The following is an 18,515-nucleotide window of genomic DNA, read 5'->3' on the forward strand; positions in this document are numbered from 1 at the left end:
CATCAGAAACTTATGAAAGTAACAAGTGTGAACAATTAAAACTTTCTTTGCAGAGGCCTTCATGTGTGTTGGCTAAAACTTTTTAGTCATGTTAGAATATCCATGTACCTTAGTAACACCTGATTCATGGAAACTATCTGTGTGTATTATGGGCACAATATATATATATATATATATATATATATATATATATATATATATATATATATATATATATATATATATATATACATATACGTATATACAGTCATATACACCCCATATATGTTAAGTTAGAACACCCCATGAGAACCTTTGTCTTTTTGAACATATTTAAACAAATGAACATTTGAGCTTCATTTGAACAGTATTGAGAGACGGAGCTTATATAACTAAACACACAAAACTGAAAAAATTACTTTTAAACACAAGTTGTAAAATGTAATAAACAAAAAAGGAATTTTATTGTGAGGAAAAAGTTAGGACACCCTATGTCCTAATAGCTGGTGTTTCCCCCTTTGGCTGAAATAACCTCAATTAGACATTTCCTATAACCATCTACCGTCTCTGACATCGACTGGAAGAAAGTTTTCCACACTCCTCCATGCAGAATTTCTTCAGCTGTGTGAGGTTTGATGGGTTTCTTGCATGCACAGCCCGTTTCAAATCACCCCACAGCATCTCAATAGGATTAAGATCTGAGCTTTGACTTGGCCATTCCAGAACTCTCCATTTCTTTCTTTTGAGCCATTCCTTGGTGGATTTACTGGGATGTTTTGGGTTGTTGGCATGTTGCATGGTCCACCTCCGCTTCAGCTTCAGTTTTTGGACAGATGGTCTTACATTTTTCTCAAGCACCCTCTGATACAGTGAAGAATTCATTGTGGATTCTGAGCTTCTGCAAGATGATTGGAGGATCAGTGGAAAGGCTGAATCCCATTTTGATTGACAGCTCGTTTGAGCGCTACACCGTCACTTCTCAAACTCAAACTCAAAAGAAGCTTTATTGGCATGACAAATTGGGACATTCGTATTGCCAAAGCAATACACTTCATTAGTTACTTAATCACTGGGAGCTTCAGTCCCATCGCGGATTTTGCGAGTGAAGTCGAAAGACAAACTGCAACCCATTTCAGGCCATTTTCTTGTAAAAGGAACAGAGGGCAGAATTTATGTGTAAATAAATTGACAAATTTTATGATGTAAGCCGACAATGAGCTTTCCCTCTTTGAAAGACCAGCAGCCGCTACTGATATATATATATATATATATATATTAGGGCTGTCAAACGATTAAAATTTTTAATCGCGATTAATCTCAGAATTTCATATAGTTAATCGCGATTAATCGCATTTAAAAAAATCTGTGTAAATGTTATAGAAAACAAGGATTTTTATGTGAAATGTTACTATTAAAATGGTGAACACATTTTATGCTAAATGTACTTATGTTAAAAACTGCTGGGACAAGAGAAAACTGTAAGGGAGTTTATTCACTCACATACTAGGCAGTAAATGTCAGATTGTAGTTTAGAATTTCTCCATCAGCAAACATTGTAGATCAGCGGTGCTTTAGGTGGGATAAGGCGTAGTTATTGTAACAGACTTTTCTGTGCTTGTATTGTGACAATGGTTTGATGGCCGTTTCTACACGAAGTGAGTGTGTTTTGACCCTTTGGGGCTTCCATAGTGCATGGACTAACGTGCTTGACTCAGCTTTCCGGTATTTGGTACGTAACAGAATAAGTTAATAAAAGTGTTCTGCTCCCGACAACTTGTGAATATAGCGTGTATTTATTTCTTTATAAGTGCATCACTACAACGCTCGGTTACATTATGTTAACAAACCGCAAATGAAAAACGGTGGCAAGTCCGACATTAAAACGTTTTTGTTAACATAATGTAACCGAGCGTTGTAGTTTTACCAGTCAAGTCTCAACATTAACTAGAATTTGCGTTAACGGCACTATTATTTTTAATCGCGTTAAATTGAAATCGCGTTAATGCGTTATTATCGCGTTAACTTCGACAGCCCTAATATATATATATATATATATATAGGCCTATATATATATATATATATACAGTGTATCACAAAAGTGAGTACACCCCTCACATTTCTGCAAATATTTCATTATATCTTTTCATGGGACAACACTATAGACATGAAACTTGGATATAACTTAGAGTAGTCAGTGTACAACTTGTATAGCAGTGTAGATTTACTGTCTTCTGAAAATAACTCAACACACAGCCATTAATGTCTAAATAGCTGGCAACATAAGTGAGTACACCCCACAGTGAACATGTCCAAATCGTGCCCAAATGTGTAGTTGTCCCTCCCTGGTGTCATGTGACAAGGTCCCAGGTGTAAATGGGGAGCAGGGCTGTTAAATTTGGTGTTTTGGGTACAATTCTCTCATACTGGCCACTAGATATTCAACATGGCACCTCATGGCAAAGAACTCTCTGAGGATGTGAGAAATAGAATTGTTGCTCTCCACAAAGATGGCCTGGGCTATAAGAAGATTGCTAACACCCTGAAACTGAGCTACAGCATGGTGGCCAAGGTCATACAGCGGTTTTCCAGGACAGGTTCCACTCGGAACAGGCTTCGCCAGGGTCGACCAAAGAAGTTGAGTCCACGTGTTCGGCGTCATATCCAGAGGTTGGCTTTAAAAAATAGACACATGAGTGCTGCCAGCATTGCTGCAGAGGTTGAAGACGTGGGAGGTCAGCCTGTCAGTGCTCAGACCATACGCCGCACACTGCATCAACTCGGTCTGCATGGTCGTCATCCCAGAAGGAAGCTGACGCACAAGAAAGCCCGCAAACAGTTTGCTAAAGACAAGCAGTCCAAGAACATGGATTACTGGAATGCCCTGTGGTCTGACGAGACCAAGATAAACTTGTTTGGCTCAGATGGTGTCCAGCATGTGTGGCGGCGCCCTGGTGAGAAGTACCAAGACAACTGTATCTTGCCTACAGTCAAGCATGGTGGTGGTAGCATCATGGTCTTGGGCTGCATGAGTGTTGCTGGCACTGGGGAGCTGCAGTTCATTGAGGGAAACATGAATTCCAACATGAAACAGAACATCTGAAACAGAGCATGATCCCCTCCCTTCGAAAACTGTGATGGACTAAACCCAATTGAGCACCTGTGGCGCATCCTCAAGTGGAAGGTGGAGGAGTTCAAGGTGTCTAACATCCACCAGCTCTGTGATGTCATCATGGAGGAGTGGAAGAGGATTCCAGTAGCAACCTGTGCAGCTCTGGTGAATTCCATGCCCAGGAGGGTTAAGGCAGTGCTGGATAATAATGGTGGTCACACAAAATATTGACACTTTGGGCACAATTTGGACATGTTCACTGTGGGGTGTACTCACTTATGTTGCCAGCTATTTAGACATTAATGGCTGTGTGTTGAGTTATTTTCAGAAGGCAGTAAATCTACACTGCTATACAAGTTGTACACTGACTACTCTAAGTTATATCCAAGTTTCATGTCTATAGTGTTGTCCCATGAAAAGATATAATGAAATATTTGCAGAAATGTGAGGGGTGTACTCACTTTTGTGATACACTGTATATATATATATATATATATATATATATATATATATATATATATATATATATGTATATATATATATATATATATACAGTGTATCACAAAAGTGAGTACACCCCTCACATTTCTGCAGATATTTAAGTATATCTTTTCATGGGACAACACTGACAAAATGACACTTTGACACAATGAAAAGTTGTCTGTGTGCAGCTTATATAACAGTGTAAATTTATTCTTCCCTCAAAATAACTCAATATACAGCCATTAATGTCTAAACCACCGGCAACAAAAGTGAGTACACCCCTAAGAGACTACACCCCTAAATGTCCAAATTGAGCACTGCTTGTCATTTTCCCTCTAAAATGTCATGTGATTTGTTAGTGTTACTAGGTCTCAGGTGTGCATAGGGAGCAGGTATGTTCAATTTAGTAGTACAGCTCTCACACTCTCTCATACTGGTCACTGAAAGTTCCAACATGGCACCTCATGGCAAAGAACTCTCTGAGGAGTCTAAAAGACGAATTGTTGCGCTACATGAAGATGGCCATGGCTACAAGAAGATTGCCAACACCCTGAAACTGAGCTGCAGCACAGTGGCCAAGATCATCCAGCGTTTTAAAAGAGCAGGGTCCACTCAGAACAGACCTCGCGTTGGTCGTCCAAAGAAGCTGAGTGCACGTGCTCAGCGTCACATCCAACTGCTGTTTTTGAAAGATAGGCGCAGGAGTGCTGTCAGCATTGCTGCAGAGATTAAAAAGGTGGGGGGTCAGCCTGTCAGTGCTCAGACCATACGCCGCACACTACATCAAATTGGTCTGCATGGCTGTCACCCCAGAAGGAAGCCTCTTCTGAAGTCTCTACACAAGAAAGCCCGCAAACAGTTTGCTGAAGACATGTCAACAAAGGACATGGATTACTGGAACCATGTCCTATGGTCTGATGAGACCAAGATTAATTTGTTTGGTTCAGATGGTCTCAAGCATGTGTGGCAGCAATCAGGTGAGGAGTACAAAGATAAGTGTGTCATGCCTACAGTCAAGCATGGTGGTGGGAATGCCATGGTCTGGGGCTGCATGAGTGCAGCAGGTGTTGGGGAGTTACATTTCATTGAGGGACACATGAACTCCAATATGTACTGTGAAATACTGAAGCAGAGCATGATCCCCTCCCTCCGGAAACTGGGTCGCAGGGCAGTATTCCAGCATGATAATGACCCCAAACACACCTCTAAGATGACCACTGCTTTATTGAAGAGGCTGAGGGTAAAGGTGATGGACTGGCCAAGCATGTCTCCAGACCTAAACCCAATAGAACATCTTTGGGGCATCCTCAAGCGGAAGGTGGAGGAGCGCAAAGTCTCGAATATCCGCCAGCTCCGTGATGTCGTCATGGAGGAGTGGAAAAGCATTCCAGTGGCAACCTGTGAAGCTCTGGTAAACTCCATGCCAAGGAGAGTTAAGGCAGTTCTGGGAAATAATGGTGGCCACACAAAATATTGACACTTTAGGAACTTTCACTAAGGGGTGTACTCACTTTTGTTGCCGGTGGTTTAGACATTAATGGCTGTATATTGAGTTATTTTGAGGGAAGAATAAATTTACACTGTTATATAAGCTGCACACAGACTACTTTTCATTGTGTCAAAGTGTCATTTTGTCAGTGTTGTCCCATGAAAAGATATACTTAAATATCTGCAGAAATGTGAGGGGTGTACTCACTTTTGTGATACACTGTACACATATATATATATATATATATACATATATATATGTATATATATATATATATATATATATATACATATATATATATATATATATATATATATATATATATATATATATACACATATATACATATATACAGGTCCTTCTCAAAAAATTAGCATATTGTGATAAAGTTCATTATTTTCCATAATGTAATGATAAAAATTAAACTTTCATATATTTTAGATTCATTGCACACCAACTGAAATATTTCAGGTCTTTTATTGTTTTAATACTGATGATTTTGGCATACAGCTCATGAAAACCCAAAATTCCTATCTCAAAAAATTAGCATATCATGAAAAGGTTCTCTAAACGAGCTATTAACCTAATCATCTGAATCAACGAATTAACTCTAAACACCTGCAAAAGATTCCTGAGGCTTTTAAAAACTCCCAGCCTGGTTCATTACTCAAAACTGCAATCATGGGTAAGACTGCCGACCTGACTGCTGTCCAGAAGGCCATCATTGACACCCTCAAGCAAGAGGGTAAGACACAGAAAGAAATTTCTGAACGAATAGGCTGTTCCCAGAGTGCTGTATCAAGGCACCTCAGTGGGAAGTCTGTGGGAAGGAAAAAGTGTGGCAGAAAACGCTGCACAACGAGAAGAGGTGACCGGACCCTGAGGAAGATTGTGGAGAAGGGCCGATTCCAGACCTTGGGGGACCTGCGGAAGCAGTGGACTGAGTCTGGAGTAGAAACATCCAGAGCCACCGTGCACAGGCGTGTGCAGGAAATGGGTTACAGGTGCCGCATTCCCCAGGTCAAGCCACTTTTGAACCAGAAACAGCGGCAGAAGCGCCTGACCTGGGCTACAGAGAAGCAGCACTGGACTGTTGCTCAGTGGTACAAAGTACTGTTTTCGGAAATCAAGGTGCCAGAGTCTGGAGGAAGACTGGGGAGAAGGAAATGCCAAAATGCCTGAAGTCCAGTGTCAAGTACCCACAGTCAGTGATGGTCTGGGGTGCCATGTCAGCTGCTGGTGTTGGTCCACTGTGTTTTATCAAGGGCAGGGTCAATGCAGCTACCTATCAGGAGATTTTGGAGCACTTCATGCTTCCATCTGCTGAAAAGCTTTATGGAGATGAAGATTTCATTTTTCAGCACGACCTGGCACCTGCTCACAGTGCCAAAACCACTGGTGAATGGTTTACTGACCATGGTATTACTGTGCTCAATTGGCCTGCCAACTCTCCTGACCTGAACCCCATAGAGAATCTGTGGGATATTGTGAAGAGAAAGTTGAGAGACACAAGACCCAACACTCTGGATGAGCTTAAGGCCGCTATCGAAGCATCCTGGGCCTCCATAACACCTCAGCAGTGCCACAGGCTGATTGCCTCCATGCCACGCCGCATTGAAGCAGTCATTTCTGCAAAAGGATTCCCGACCAAGTATTGAGTGCATAACTGAACATAATTATTTGAAGGTTGACTTTTTTTGTATTAAAAACACTTTTCTTTTATTGGTCGGATGAAATATGCTAATTTTTTGAGATAGGAATTTTGGGTTTTCATGAGCTGTATGCCAAAATCATCAGTATTAAAACAATAAAAGACCTGAAATATTTCAGTTGGTGTGCAATGAATCTAAAATATATGAAAGTTTAATTTTTATCATTACATTATGGAAAATAATGAACTTTATCACAATATGCTAATTTTTTGAGAAGGACCTGTATATATATATATATATATATATATATATATATATATATATATATATATATATATACATTCATTACACTGTATTATATATTCATTCATATATTCATTAAATTATAGTTTCATCATATACATATATAACCCCCCTGAAAACTGGAATAAATCAATCTTGCATACCTCCTAATACCCAGTATTATACAGCACTGATATCAATGCAGAAATATCCCAGCAAAATCCTACCTTTTGGTCATGATGCAAAGCTGAGCCAGTCTTTCAAGATTCTGTGCCTGCAAGACCTGTTCTGATAACTCCTCCTGGGAGATGCATCCTGGAGAACCAAGAGCACTGTCCTCCTGAGAGCCTAATATGTTCATACACACAGAGTCAGAAAGCATCAGACAATATGCACTGCGTAAACTCTTTAAAATTTATTGTGTTTCACTGAAACTCTAAACAAGTCCTATATGCTAAGTAGTGGGAAAGAGAGAGAACAACAACAGGACACGCGCTTATGCCACACCTAGATATGCAAAAGTTGTTAGACGTATCCCCTTGCACACTCTGTACACAGTCAAACATTATCAAACAAGAAGAGGAACAACTCAATTTCCAGGAAAGTTGGGACATTTTGTAAAACTCTGTAAAAAGAAGAATCTGATTTGTTAATTCTCTTGAATCTGGGCTGATAAAACTGATAAGACATGAAATGTTTGTCCATTCTTGCTTCATTCAGACTGCCAGATGGTGAAGTATTATCATTCACTCCAGAGGGTGAGCTTTTAAAATCTCCAATATCTAATGGTAGTGTGCCTTAAACCAATCAAGATAAACCATGTAATTAAACATGGTTATCTGATTAGTTATAGAATTGCAATCTGTGAAGCTTCCAATCTTGTGTTGATGTCGCCTCCAGAGGTAGATTGTTTGTTTGTTTATTAGTATTTTAACGTCATATTTTACACTTTGGTTACATTCATGACAGGAACGGTAGTTACTCATTACACAAGGTTCATCAGTTCACACAAGGTTATATCAAACACAGTCATGGACAATTTAGTGTCTCCAATTGACCTCGCTTGCATGTCTTTGGACTGTGGGAGGAAACTGGAGCTCCCGGAGTAAACCCATGCAGACACGGGGAGAACATGCAAACTCCACACAGAAAGGACCCGGAGCGCCCCACCGGGGGATCAAACCCAGGACCTTCTTGCTGTGAGGCGACAGTGCTACCCACTTAGCCACCGTGCCGCCTCCCAGAGGCAGATTGAAACTTGTGAGTGTCGTTAGAGGACAATTCTTTTTAAAAGTGTCAATTTTTTTCAGCTCTTGTGTTTACTATTCAGTGAGCTTGTGTGGCCTAGCACTTTCCAGCTGAGTGGTTTTGGCTCCTGGAAGTTTTTACCTAACTGACTAACTAACAATGTTATTAATTGCTGTGCAAATTTCATAAACTGAGTTGTTGGAAAGGTGGTATCCACTGACATGGCCATGCCATGTTGAAATTTATTGGTCTTTTTAGTACAAGCCATTCTGCATCCAATAATTATCAGTTGAGACAGCAATATTACAATCCTGTTAAAAGGGGGTGTGGCTGTATAAACTAAAACCTATAGATGGAAGCGTTCTGTGTGCACATTCCACCATTTAATGTTTTTGTTACATAGAGCCAGAGACACAGCAAATTTAAAATACAAAGGGATGTAGAGCATTAATCTACCAGTACTCTTTAAAACACACTTCAGTTCTACCATGGCAGCACACCTCAGAAGTGCTGATTCAGGTTCCAGCATTTCCCCAACTCTTTAATGAAATCACAAATAGAGTAGTCATTTATTTCTGAGCTGATGCACCCTCCCCTGCACCATTCCCTGCACTCTGCAGCAGCCTGCTGCCTCAGCACCATCTGATAGCCAGAGTAACGGCCTCCAGACATGCATCAGTAAAGGAGATGGATGGTTGTTCTCACTCCATAAATAAAACTAAACTTGGGCAAAATATACTGCTTCAACTTATAAAGAGTTAACACTCGTGCTTTGGTTCATTTAAGTTGGACATGGACTTGGCTAAGCTGTGAGTCGATGGCATTAATGGTGTTGTTCTTGCAGCTTACTACAGTACTGTCAGGTACAGGGTGTGGTTCCCCAAGCAAATGTAAGGTAATTTAACAGAAATACTCAGTCAAAAAGAACTTAATTGGCACAATGCAATTTAGAAATGAACTATTATGTTGATTAGTTATAAACAAGGTATACGTGGTATTTAGAGGTTTTTGGCAGGATATCTATAAATCTGGCAAACTTTCCCACATTACAGGCAAATCAAACAGGCACAAGTTACAAAAATGGGCCAAATCTCTCACTTATCAAAAATTAGTGAAACATGTATTGTATGTATATCATGTAGGTTTAGAATATGAAAATCCGATTTAAGAAAAGAGACAATTGGCAAAGTTTCTATTTATTTTACTGTTATACTTTATTGCTTATTCTCGTTAAATGTTTGTTAATAGGCCCCTTACACAAATCTTGGAATTTTAACTTGTTCACTCTTTGATGTTATTGCTACAACCATTCACTACACTTGTCTGTCACAATTTTTCCCTCTAATCTCGTCGTATCCAATTACCCTGGTTGCGTTACGCTTCACCTTTACTGATACAACCCTCCATTGCTGACTGAGGAGCTTCGCAACTGACACACGCCCCCTCCGACACGTGAGCAGTACTGACTACCTCAGTTCATATGCGATCAGCCTTGTGCACAGAGAGCCACACCCTGATCAGCGTTATTCCCCCAACTCTGCACAGGCACCATCAATCAGTCAGCAGAGGTCGCAGTTGCACCAGTTCTGAGGAACCCTGGTCCATCCCTAAACAACGCTGTTCATGTGGCCACCCAGCCCAGCTGAAAGGCAGAGATGAGATTCGATACGATGTATTCAAAATCCCAGCTCTGGTGTGCTAGCGTGTTTTACCGCTGTGCCACCTCAGTGTCTTCATGCTTTGTTTTTAATAAAACGAACAATATATAAGACAAGGACAAATAAGGACAATTATAAATTATCATGAAATTAATGATTGTGCCACTTTTTGCAGCAGCAACTGCAACCACACAGTTCCAGTAACTGGAGTAGAGATATTTCTATTGCTCTGGAGACATTTTGGCTTACTCTTTTTTCTGAAATTGTTTTAAATTAGTGACATTTTAGAACTTTTTTGCAAGAACTCTGTTTAAGATCCTGCCACAGCATCTCAATTGGGTTGAAGTTAAGTTTAACTAGCCCTCTTCAAACCTCTAATCTAAAGCCATTAAGTTTGGTACTTGTTTATCTGTGCTTCAAATGGTTGTCTTGTTGCATAACTCAATTACACTTAAGCTTCAGATCATCATAAGCTGAAGAATGGACATTCTTCTCTAGTGATTTTTTTTAGGTTGGGAGCAGAATTAAAAGTCATGAAACTGCAAAGGACTCACACACTTAACTGTTGAAATGATATTCTCATTGCCTTAAGTTGTAATCCATCAGTTCACAGAACATTTACTTTGATGGCCCCAGAGCCTTCTGGCATAAAGTTGAGCCATTTCAGCAAATATGAAATAAGTCTTTATGTTTCCTATTGATTAGGAGGGGGTTTATTATAGATATGGTAATCATAATAATCATATTAAAAATAATCTTATTACAGTAAAATCATAGTATTTGTATACATTTATACAACACTAGTTACACTAAATCTGTAGTAAGCCCTAGAAAAGTGCAAGCATCGTAAAACCTACCTGTACTCTGAAGAGCGGTGAGCTCAATCAATGCCACCTCATAGAACATCTTCTCTGCCTGAATGAACTGCAGTGCCTTCTCATCTGGTTTATATGAATAAAGGATCGTTCATGCTTGTCATGAGGATTAGTGTTTCTTATTATGGCACACACATGTATGTCATAAACAAATTTAATTATCTTTAGACCAGTTATTCCATTCCAGTGGTTTCAAAGTAACAGAACTTTGTCCAAGTTATTTTCTGCACCCTCTGTGTGTTTGATTGGTCAGTGTTTACTCTCTGTCCATAAAAAGACACAAAGCATGTGCCTGAACTATTAATAGATATGTGTTTACATAGCAGGCACGTGTGAGAGAAAGGAAACAAATCCCTTTGTAATAAAATACTTAAAATACTTAAAACTTGGCAACATAACTAGTCTAAGAATAAACTTGGACACTTTACAAGGTTTAACACATAGAAAACCTTTGATTTTGGTATAACATTATAAAAACTTTAACACATGATTAATGCATGTGTTAAAGATATGACTATCTTTGCCAAGACAAATATGTTAATAGACAAACATGGTGTTTAGCCTGGTGAAGCTGGCAACAGCATGACCACAGTTTCTAATGCAAGCTTAACATCACTAATGACTCAGAGATCTGAATGAGACAAGCACTCAAATGCTGTGAGTGAACACAGTGGCAGGAAGTTGCTGTCCTAAAATTAGAAATTTTGAATTATTTAGCTCATTTTACTTGTTTAATCCATACATGCTGTTACTATACCCATTATTAGTACTGTGACAAGAATTTTTAAAAGGTCATGAAGGTACAATAGAATGCAGACTGCCACACGTGTGGCAAAAAAGGTCAGAGAAAGTCCCCACAAGTTCAAAGACCCCAGATAAATAGGACCCCTGTCAACAAGGTTAGAGGTCTAATCCCTGTACCACTGTATAGCTCAGACTACTAATGAATAATTTATTTAGCTTGTAATCAATTAAATAACATATTAATAAATAATGAAATACGGCTAGTTACAAAACTGTTTTTGCAATGAAATAAGAAATAAAATCAGTGGTCCCCAACCACCGGGCTGCAGACCGGTACGAGTTCGTGGTCATTTATTACCAGGCCACACAGAAAGAATAATTAATTAGAGATTGCTACATCAGCAATGAAAACACTGCTTCCATTTCCAACACGGGTGTTTATCATCTCATATCACCCCCAGGTGAAAGCAGCGTCTCGTTGCAGTGAAAAAAGCTAATTTGTGAGTAGTACAGTTATTCTATTTTGATGTGTCTGTGGTACAAAAAAAGTTGTGGAGCTCTGCTCTAAATAAACGTCATGCTGTTAAGTGCAAACACTTTCAGCCAATTAAAAAAAAAAACTATTTCAGTCAGGCTAATATATGGTAAAATATGGCACTATAATCCTTCAGTTTAAACCTCTGAACTTAGCTTACAAAAGCATCATGCATCATTACATATGGCAGATATTATTACACATAGCATATTAAATACAAACGAGAGTAAATTTACAAACATAACAGTATAGCAATATATAAGTTAAAGCATGCAATTCTACTTGAATGTTGTTAGATCAAATAATAGAATGCATACACAGTTAAAATGGGCAATTATACAGAGTTAATTTTCTCTTTGGCGCTATAACAGCCTTTAATGATCTTGGCAGTTTTTTACATACAAATTTTGGAAAATCGAAAACACTTCTTAAACTATATACTTGAATGATTAAATTCTTCTATAATTTGTCTCAGTACATCACTCAATGTATGATTCATGTTATATCTTTTGTTCTATTTGAGAATTTAGGGAAGGTCTTTTATCTTCATCATGATTCCTTCAGGATTCATTATCCAATGCTTTTTATATAAACTTTACACACTTATCTAAAGAAAGCAGATGTTATTAAGCTTAGGAAGCTTCTCTCTTGCAGAGATTAGGAACAAGTAACATTTCCTGCAGTTTTTGTAGCTATGGGAAAAGTTTGTTGTATGCAGACTTAGTGTGTGAATTAAAAACTCAGGGAATGCTATAGCTAGGCTGTTATGCAGATAGACTAAACAATTATACTCAGCATAGTGTAAAGTGTGCAGGAATACTGAATAAATATACACAACAAGGTGCAAAGTGTGCAAGTATACTGAGTATATTTACACTGCAAAGTTAGTCAAGAAAGGATACAATTCTTTTCATTAATAAAAAGTTCAGCAATCTATAAAGAAAAATAGTAAAGTACAATGACTAAGTGTAAAAGTACAAAGATATAATTTGGTGTTCAGTCCCTTGCAGAACGTAACAGCAAAATTATTGTTAGATGTGATCTGTTATTTTGTCATTAAACAATTAAAAATGTAAACAAAATGTAGAACGTTTTTTTGTTATGTTAATGTTTGTGTTTCTTGTCACAAAAAGTGCATTAGATTAGGAAAATTCTACAGAGGCTTGACTGACCAAAATAATTATCATAAGGTACCACAAAAGTTAGTATCATGGTTAACAGTCTGAAAACTATTATAATTTTACAGTGATGCTTTGGTTGTAAATGTTATAGTTAAGTTTTAGTTCAATAGAAAAGCTGTAGTTTCATAGTAAAACTTCACTGTCATAATAAAACCATAGTGTAATGACAAAACCACAGCACCATTGTAAAACACTACCAAGTAGAAACAATACTGCGACGAATAAGCCACAAAAAGAGAAAAAAATATATAACTATAATATATTAAAAATATATTTAAAGAAAGCAAATTAACTACATAAATATACAGATATATAACAACTATGGCTATATTCAAAAGGGACAACAATAGCAAACTAAAGAATACCAGGCTGCCGTGGAAATAGATCAAAAGAACACCATCAAAAGAGCCGCAGAGGAAGCCAGACAATTACTTAAATCAGACCCTCAGCTGGCCATGTCAGCCTCACAAACAATAAGAATGCACACTTAAACCAAAGGCTGAACCAAAGTAAAGGACCCGGCACTGTCAGTCACCTACACCGCAATACCATACCATAATCCGCAGCCCCTCTCAGACTGTATGGTCATCAAACAATGACTATATACTGTCAGTGTATAACTGTAGTGTCACTTTAAATCTACTGTTAAGAATTGCTGTAAATCCACACTATTATTGTAAAACTATTGTGTCATTGTTTAACAGTAGTGTCATTGTAACTCGAAAGTATTACTGTCAAAATACAGGGTAAATTATAAAAATATAGTCATAGTACTTCCACAGGATGTCAAAGTAGAACAGTAAAAGTATACATCACAAATCCATTCTGTCACAGTTAAATTATAGTGTCACAATAAGTTGTCACTGTAACATTACAATGTTATAGTGTTATTAAAAAGCCATGATGTAATAGTACTAATACAGTGCTGTGAAAAAGAATCTGCCCTTTCCCTTTTTACATTATTCTCACATTTGTTACATTTGTTTTAGATATTTAAAAGTATCCAAAAGAGACAGTCTAAGCAAAAGTTATAAATGACCATTTAATTTATTAAAGATAAAACAAAACAAACTAACATTAATGGGCCTTGTGAAAAGGTTATTGCATTTAACTGGTAATTGGGTTTAATTAGACTAGACACACCAGGTTTGATTACTGCCAGCCCTATTAAATATTAAATGCTTGAAGGAAATCTTATTAGCAATGCAAAGTAGGCTACATGGTCTCAACAAGCAGCACTGTGCTGTGATTGAAAGAAATTCTAGCAGAAATGGAATGGAATGGAATTAAAACAGTCAACAGTAGTAAACCTTCCACCTAGCCGCTAGATGCACAAACCAGTGCATCGTAGTGCCGGTCCCAAGCCCGGATAAAATAGGGAGGGTTGTGTCAGGAAGGGCATCCGGCGTAAAAATTTTGCCAAATAGATGTGCGGATCGTGATCCGCCGAAGAGCCGACCCCGCAACCGAACGGGACAAAGGCCAAGGAAAAGAAGAGAACAGTAGTAAACCTTCCTATTGGTGGCAGACCTACATAAATGTGGTTATTAGCGTATTAACGATTTATGCAGAAAGTAAAAAGAAAACCCTCTTCAGACTAAAAAAACATCCCAGACTAACAACTAAACAACTGCAAGCCGTGCTTGGCTTCAACAGTCACAGCATTTGTGATTCCACAATTAGAAAGAGATATGGTATCTATGAAAATGGTTACGCAAATACCAGTTATGTAAATGTAATAATTAATGTAAATGTAGTTTGTAATGTAGGTTTAGAGAAAAATTACTTATTCTTACACAGTGCCAGTTTATGTTGATTACTTTTGAAACTAAAATGAAATAATAAAAAATAATCTCTCACTTACAGTATGTTGTCTTTGTCCTATAAACTTATTGAATTTAAAGATCTGAAGCAACTAAAATTTCACTAACATTTGCGTCATAGTAAAACTATAAACATATTAAACTTATTTCTTAAAACATCAACTTCAGTGTGCATTAAAATATATCATGATGAAACCAGCTGTCATGTAAAACAACAGTCGCATATTAAAGCTATAGTGCTTTAGCAGACCTGTGGTTCCATACTGAAAATTATAGTGACTATATAAAAAACATGAATTAGCAGAAGTTTACGTTCACATAGTTTTTACCTTAAGTGTTTTTGTAATCTAAACATTACAGGGTCCAATGACAGTCAAATAACAGCTGTAATCTGAGAACTTTGAACCAGCCAGGCTATAAAAACTACAAGCGTCCCAGGAAATAGCCCTTACATAAACAGTAACACTTATTAAACAGTATAAGAATGTGTGGCATGAGACTATTAGCCTTGCCAAGAAAACAGACCTCTGCATATAAAGTGTAAGAGTTCTGCACTGTCTGTAAACATTAATGTTCCTTTAATATCAACTCCAAAACACCAAACTGCCAAAGGTTCTGATTTTTAGACATAAACTATATGGATAAAACTACTGGGACACCCCTTCTAATTATTGATTTTATGTGCTTCAGCCATTGCTAACAGATGCAATAAATCAGTTATATAAAGCAAATTATATGCTTTCAACTTTACAGCATTAGTTTAGGGAAGGTGCTTCCCTTTTCCAGCATGGCCGTGTCCCTATGCACAAAGCAGGTCTATAAAGACATGAAGAAAAGCTTGGCTTAAAGAAAATCCAGTGGCCTGTACAGAGCTTTGACCTTAGCCTCACTGAACAGCTTTAAGAATAAACTGGAATATCAATTGGTTCAAAATGTATCAACACAGAAAGTTCAAAACTTTTGTTATTTGTTACATGTAACTGAAGATGAAATTGACGAAAGAAGAGGGGATTGAGGTGATTCTGATGTCCGGGGAACGCAGCTGCCGTATCATAGCCGCAGACTTCAACAACCGACACCCAGAAAGACCACCAATTTCACACAGCACTGTTGCATCCCTCATAGCCAAATTCCGAGAAACCGGAACTGTGGACAACAAGCCACGTAGTGATCGTCCGAAGACCGCTACCGACGAAGAAACCTCAACAATGGTTTTGGCAGCCTTTGCGAAAAGTCCACGACGCAGCACGCAACGTCTCGCAGCAGAATGTGGTGTCAGCCAGTCATCCCTTCTACGGATTCTTCATACCAATAAGTGGCACCCCTTCAAGATCCAGCTGCAGCAGAAACAGAGGATGACCCTGATAGATGTGTCGAGTTCTGCACCTGGGCGTTAGACCAACATCAACGGGATCCCGCATTCGCACAGGGCATTCTGTTCAGTGACCAGGCAAATTTTTATGTCAGTGGTGAGGTCAACCGCCAGAATGTGAGGTACTGGAGTGACGAAAACCCTCACCGGACGACAGACACCAAAGTCGTAGGTGATGTAAAGGTTATGGTGTGGTGTGGAATATGGGGCACCCGTGTAATCGGATCCATTTTCATCGACCTAAATGCTCAGCGCTACCTGACAATGCTACAGGAAACAGTGTTCCCATCCATTCTGACCGGAGATGGCAGTTTCCCCTTTTATTTTCAACAGGATGGGGCTCCACCACACGCAGGTGTTCGTCAGTGGCTGGATATTCAATTCCCTGGTCATTGGATTGGCCGTCGATGTCCTGTGGAATGGCTGCTCAGATCACCCGACCTCACACCACTCGACTTGTGTTCCCATCCCTGGGGTCATCTCAAACAAATTGTGTATGCTGAGAAAATCCGCAACAAACACCACCTTCAGCACCGCATCGTGGAGCACATCATCGTGTTGATAACTTTTGAACCACATGACATATTGCAAATCTGATTTTTTTTCTGGTTTTCTTTGATATGCTACATGACCACCTTCCCATTGGAAAAACCTGCCCTTGATCCAATATTTCGGCTTTCAAGATGGTGGCCATGTTCCAGACATAGCCTAAAAGATAGGCCCCCTCACCCATTACTTGCTGGGGTATTCAGATATGTAATTTTCCCTTTCGTTTCTGAAATAAAAGAGTGTCCTGAGACTTTTGACTCACTCTGTATTTAAATTTTGGAACAATGTTTGTTAATCTATTTGAGTCTTTTATCAGTGAACACTTTCGAAAAACCTTTGTTTTTCTGGTTGGCTATTCACCTCACCTCACCATTAAGGTGCTTGAAAATCCCAACAACACATTTTATTATTACGTTAGTGCTATTGCATGTCATTGGCTAGGCTGTTCGGCCATCTCCCCTCTCAGACATGGCCAGTTGGGTGTCTGCACAGAAATGATTAGCTAATCATCTGAACCCTTGTACTCAGTGGTAGATAATTGAACCGTGGTTCTCAGCAGTAGATGATTGAATGCTTGTTCTCAGCGGTAGTGGGATAACGTGTTTTACCTGAGCATATACAGTAAATGTGTGTGCAATAAATGCAGTGCACACTTTTAGACATTTTCCAGTTTTTTCACACCAATGCCTCAACACCAATGCAGGTCAGTTGTGATGTACTTGTGCCCAACAACCCTTACAAAGCTGTAATATTCTGAGAACACCAAAATCAAATTAAAGCTTAACTTAGCAAAGCAAGACTTCATGATAAAGCCTAACTACACTTAAACATCCAGGTACTACGTAAATAATGAATCCAGTAGTCTGTATACTAATGGAACTTTGTCCCTCTTTTTGAGGCTTACCTGATGCAGACAGTTGGGCAGTGAGTTGAAGCTCTGTACATGGGTCAACCCCAGCAGGCAGCTGAGAAAGCAGTGTAGAGCTGCCCTGGAGTCCCCCTCTTGCTGGAAGCGCCGGCCCAGCTCAAACAGGCCCTCACGGCCTCTGTTCAGCATCCCTTATCTGGCACTACCCACCACTGTGCACCTTCTATGTGCCACCCAGCCTCGGCACTCACACCTCCCATCGGAGCCGCAGGCGCACTCAGTCCAGCGAAGGTAGATTAATAACTGAAAGCATGCAGAGACAGAAGCTGGGGGGAAAACAAGAATGAAGGGATCTGAGTGAAGTGTGGTGTAGAAAACAGGATCACAGCTGCTCCACTGGCTCTTTAGCTGGCTAGTCTGTAACACTCAAGGTTAGGAGGCGTAGGCGGGAGAAAGCAAGCCAGGGAGGATGAAAGGGAGGGTTTAAGGGGGAGGAAGCATGTGAAAGTGTTGAGGGAGGAAGTGAGACAGGGATTGAGGAAGTGTAAGGGAAAGACGGAGCTCTGTTTTCTCTGGATTAGGTTTGTTTGTTTATTTGGATTTTAACGTCATGTTTTACACTTTGGTTACATTCATGACAGGAACGGTAGTTACTCATTACACAAGGT

At 39.1% G+C, this 18,515-nt stretch overlaps 1 protein-coding gene across 1 annotated transcript in view; it reads right to left on the bottom strand.

The window, feature by feature from the left end:
• Positions 1-17,998, bottom strand: part of c13h14orf180 (chromosome 13 C14orf180 homolog) — a 32,463-nt gene extending 14,465 nt beyond the window's left edge. The window contains exons 1-4 of the mRNA XM_063007789.1: positions 17,884-17,998; positions 12,957-12,987; positions 10,758-10,841; positions 7,222-7,342 (exon numbers count right to left, since the gene is read on the bottom strand). Coding sequence (XP_062863859.1) covers positions 7,222-7,342; positions 10,758-10,806 — 170 coding nt within the window. The 5' untranslated portion in view covers positions 10,807-10,841; positions 12,957-12,987; positions 17,884-17,998. The remainder of the gene's footprint in view (positions 1-7,221; positions 7,343-10,757; positions 10,842-12,956; positions 12,988-17,883) is intronic.
• Between the last annotated feature and the right edge of the window lie 517 nt (positions 17,999-18,515).

This window comes from Trichomycterus rosablanca, chromosome 13 (assembly GCF_030014385.1).
Source record: "Trichomycterus rosablanca isolate fTriRos1 chromosome 13, fTriRos1.hap1, whole genome shotgun sequence".
Taxonomy (NCBI): domain Eukaryota; kingdom Metazoa; phylum Chordata; class Actinopteri; order Siluriformes; family Trichomycteridae; genus Trichomycterus; species Trichomycterus rosablanca.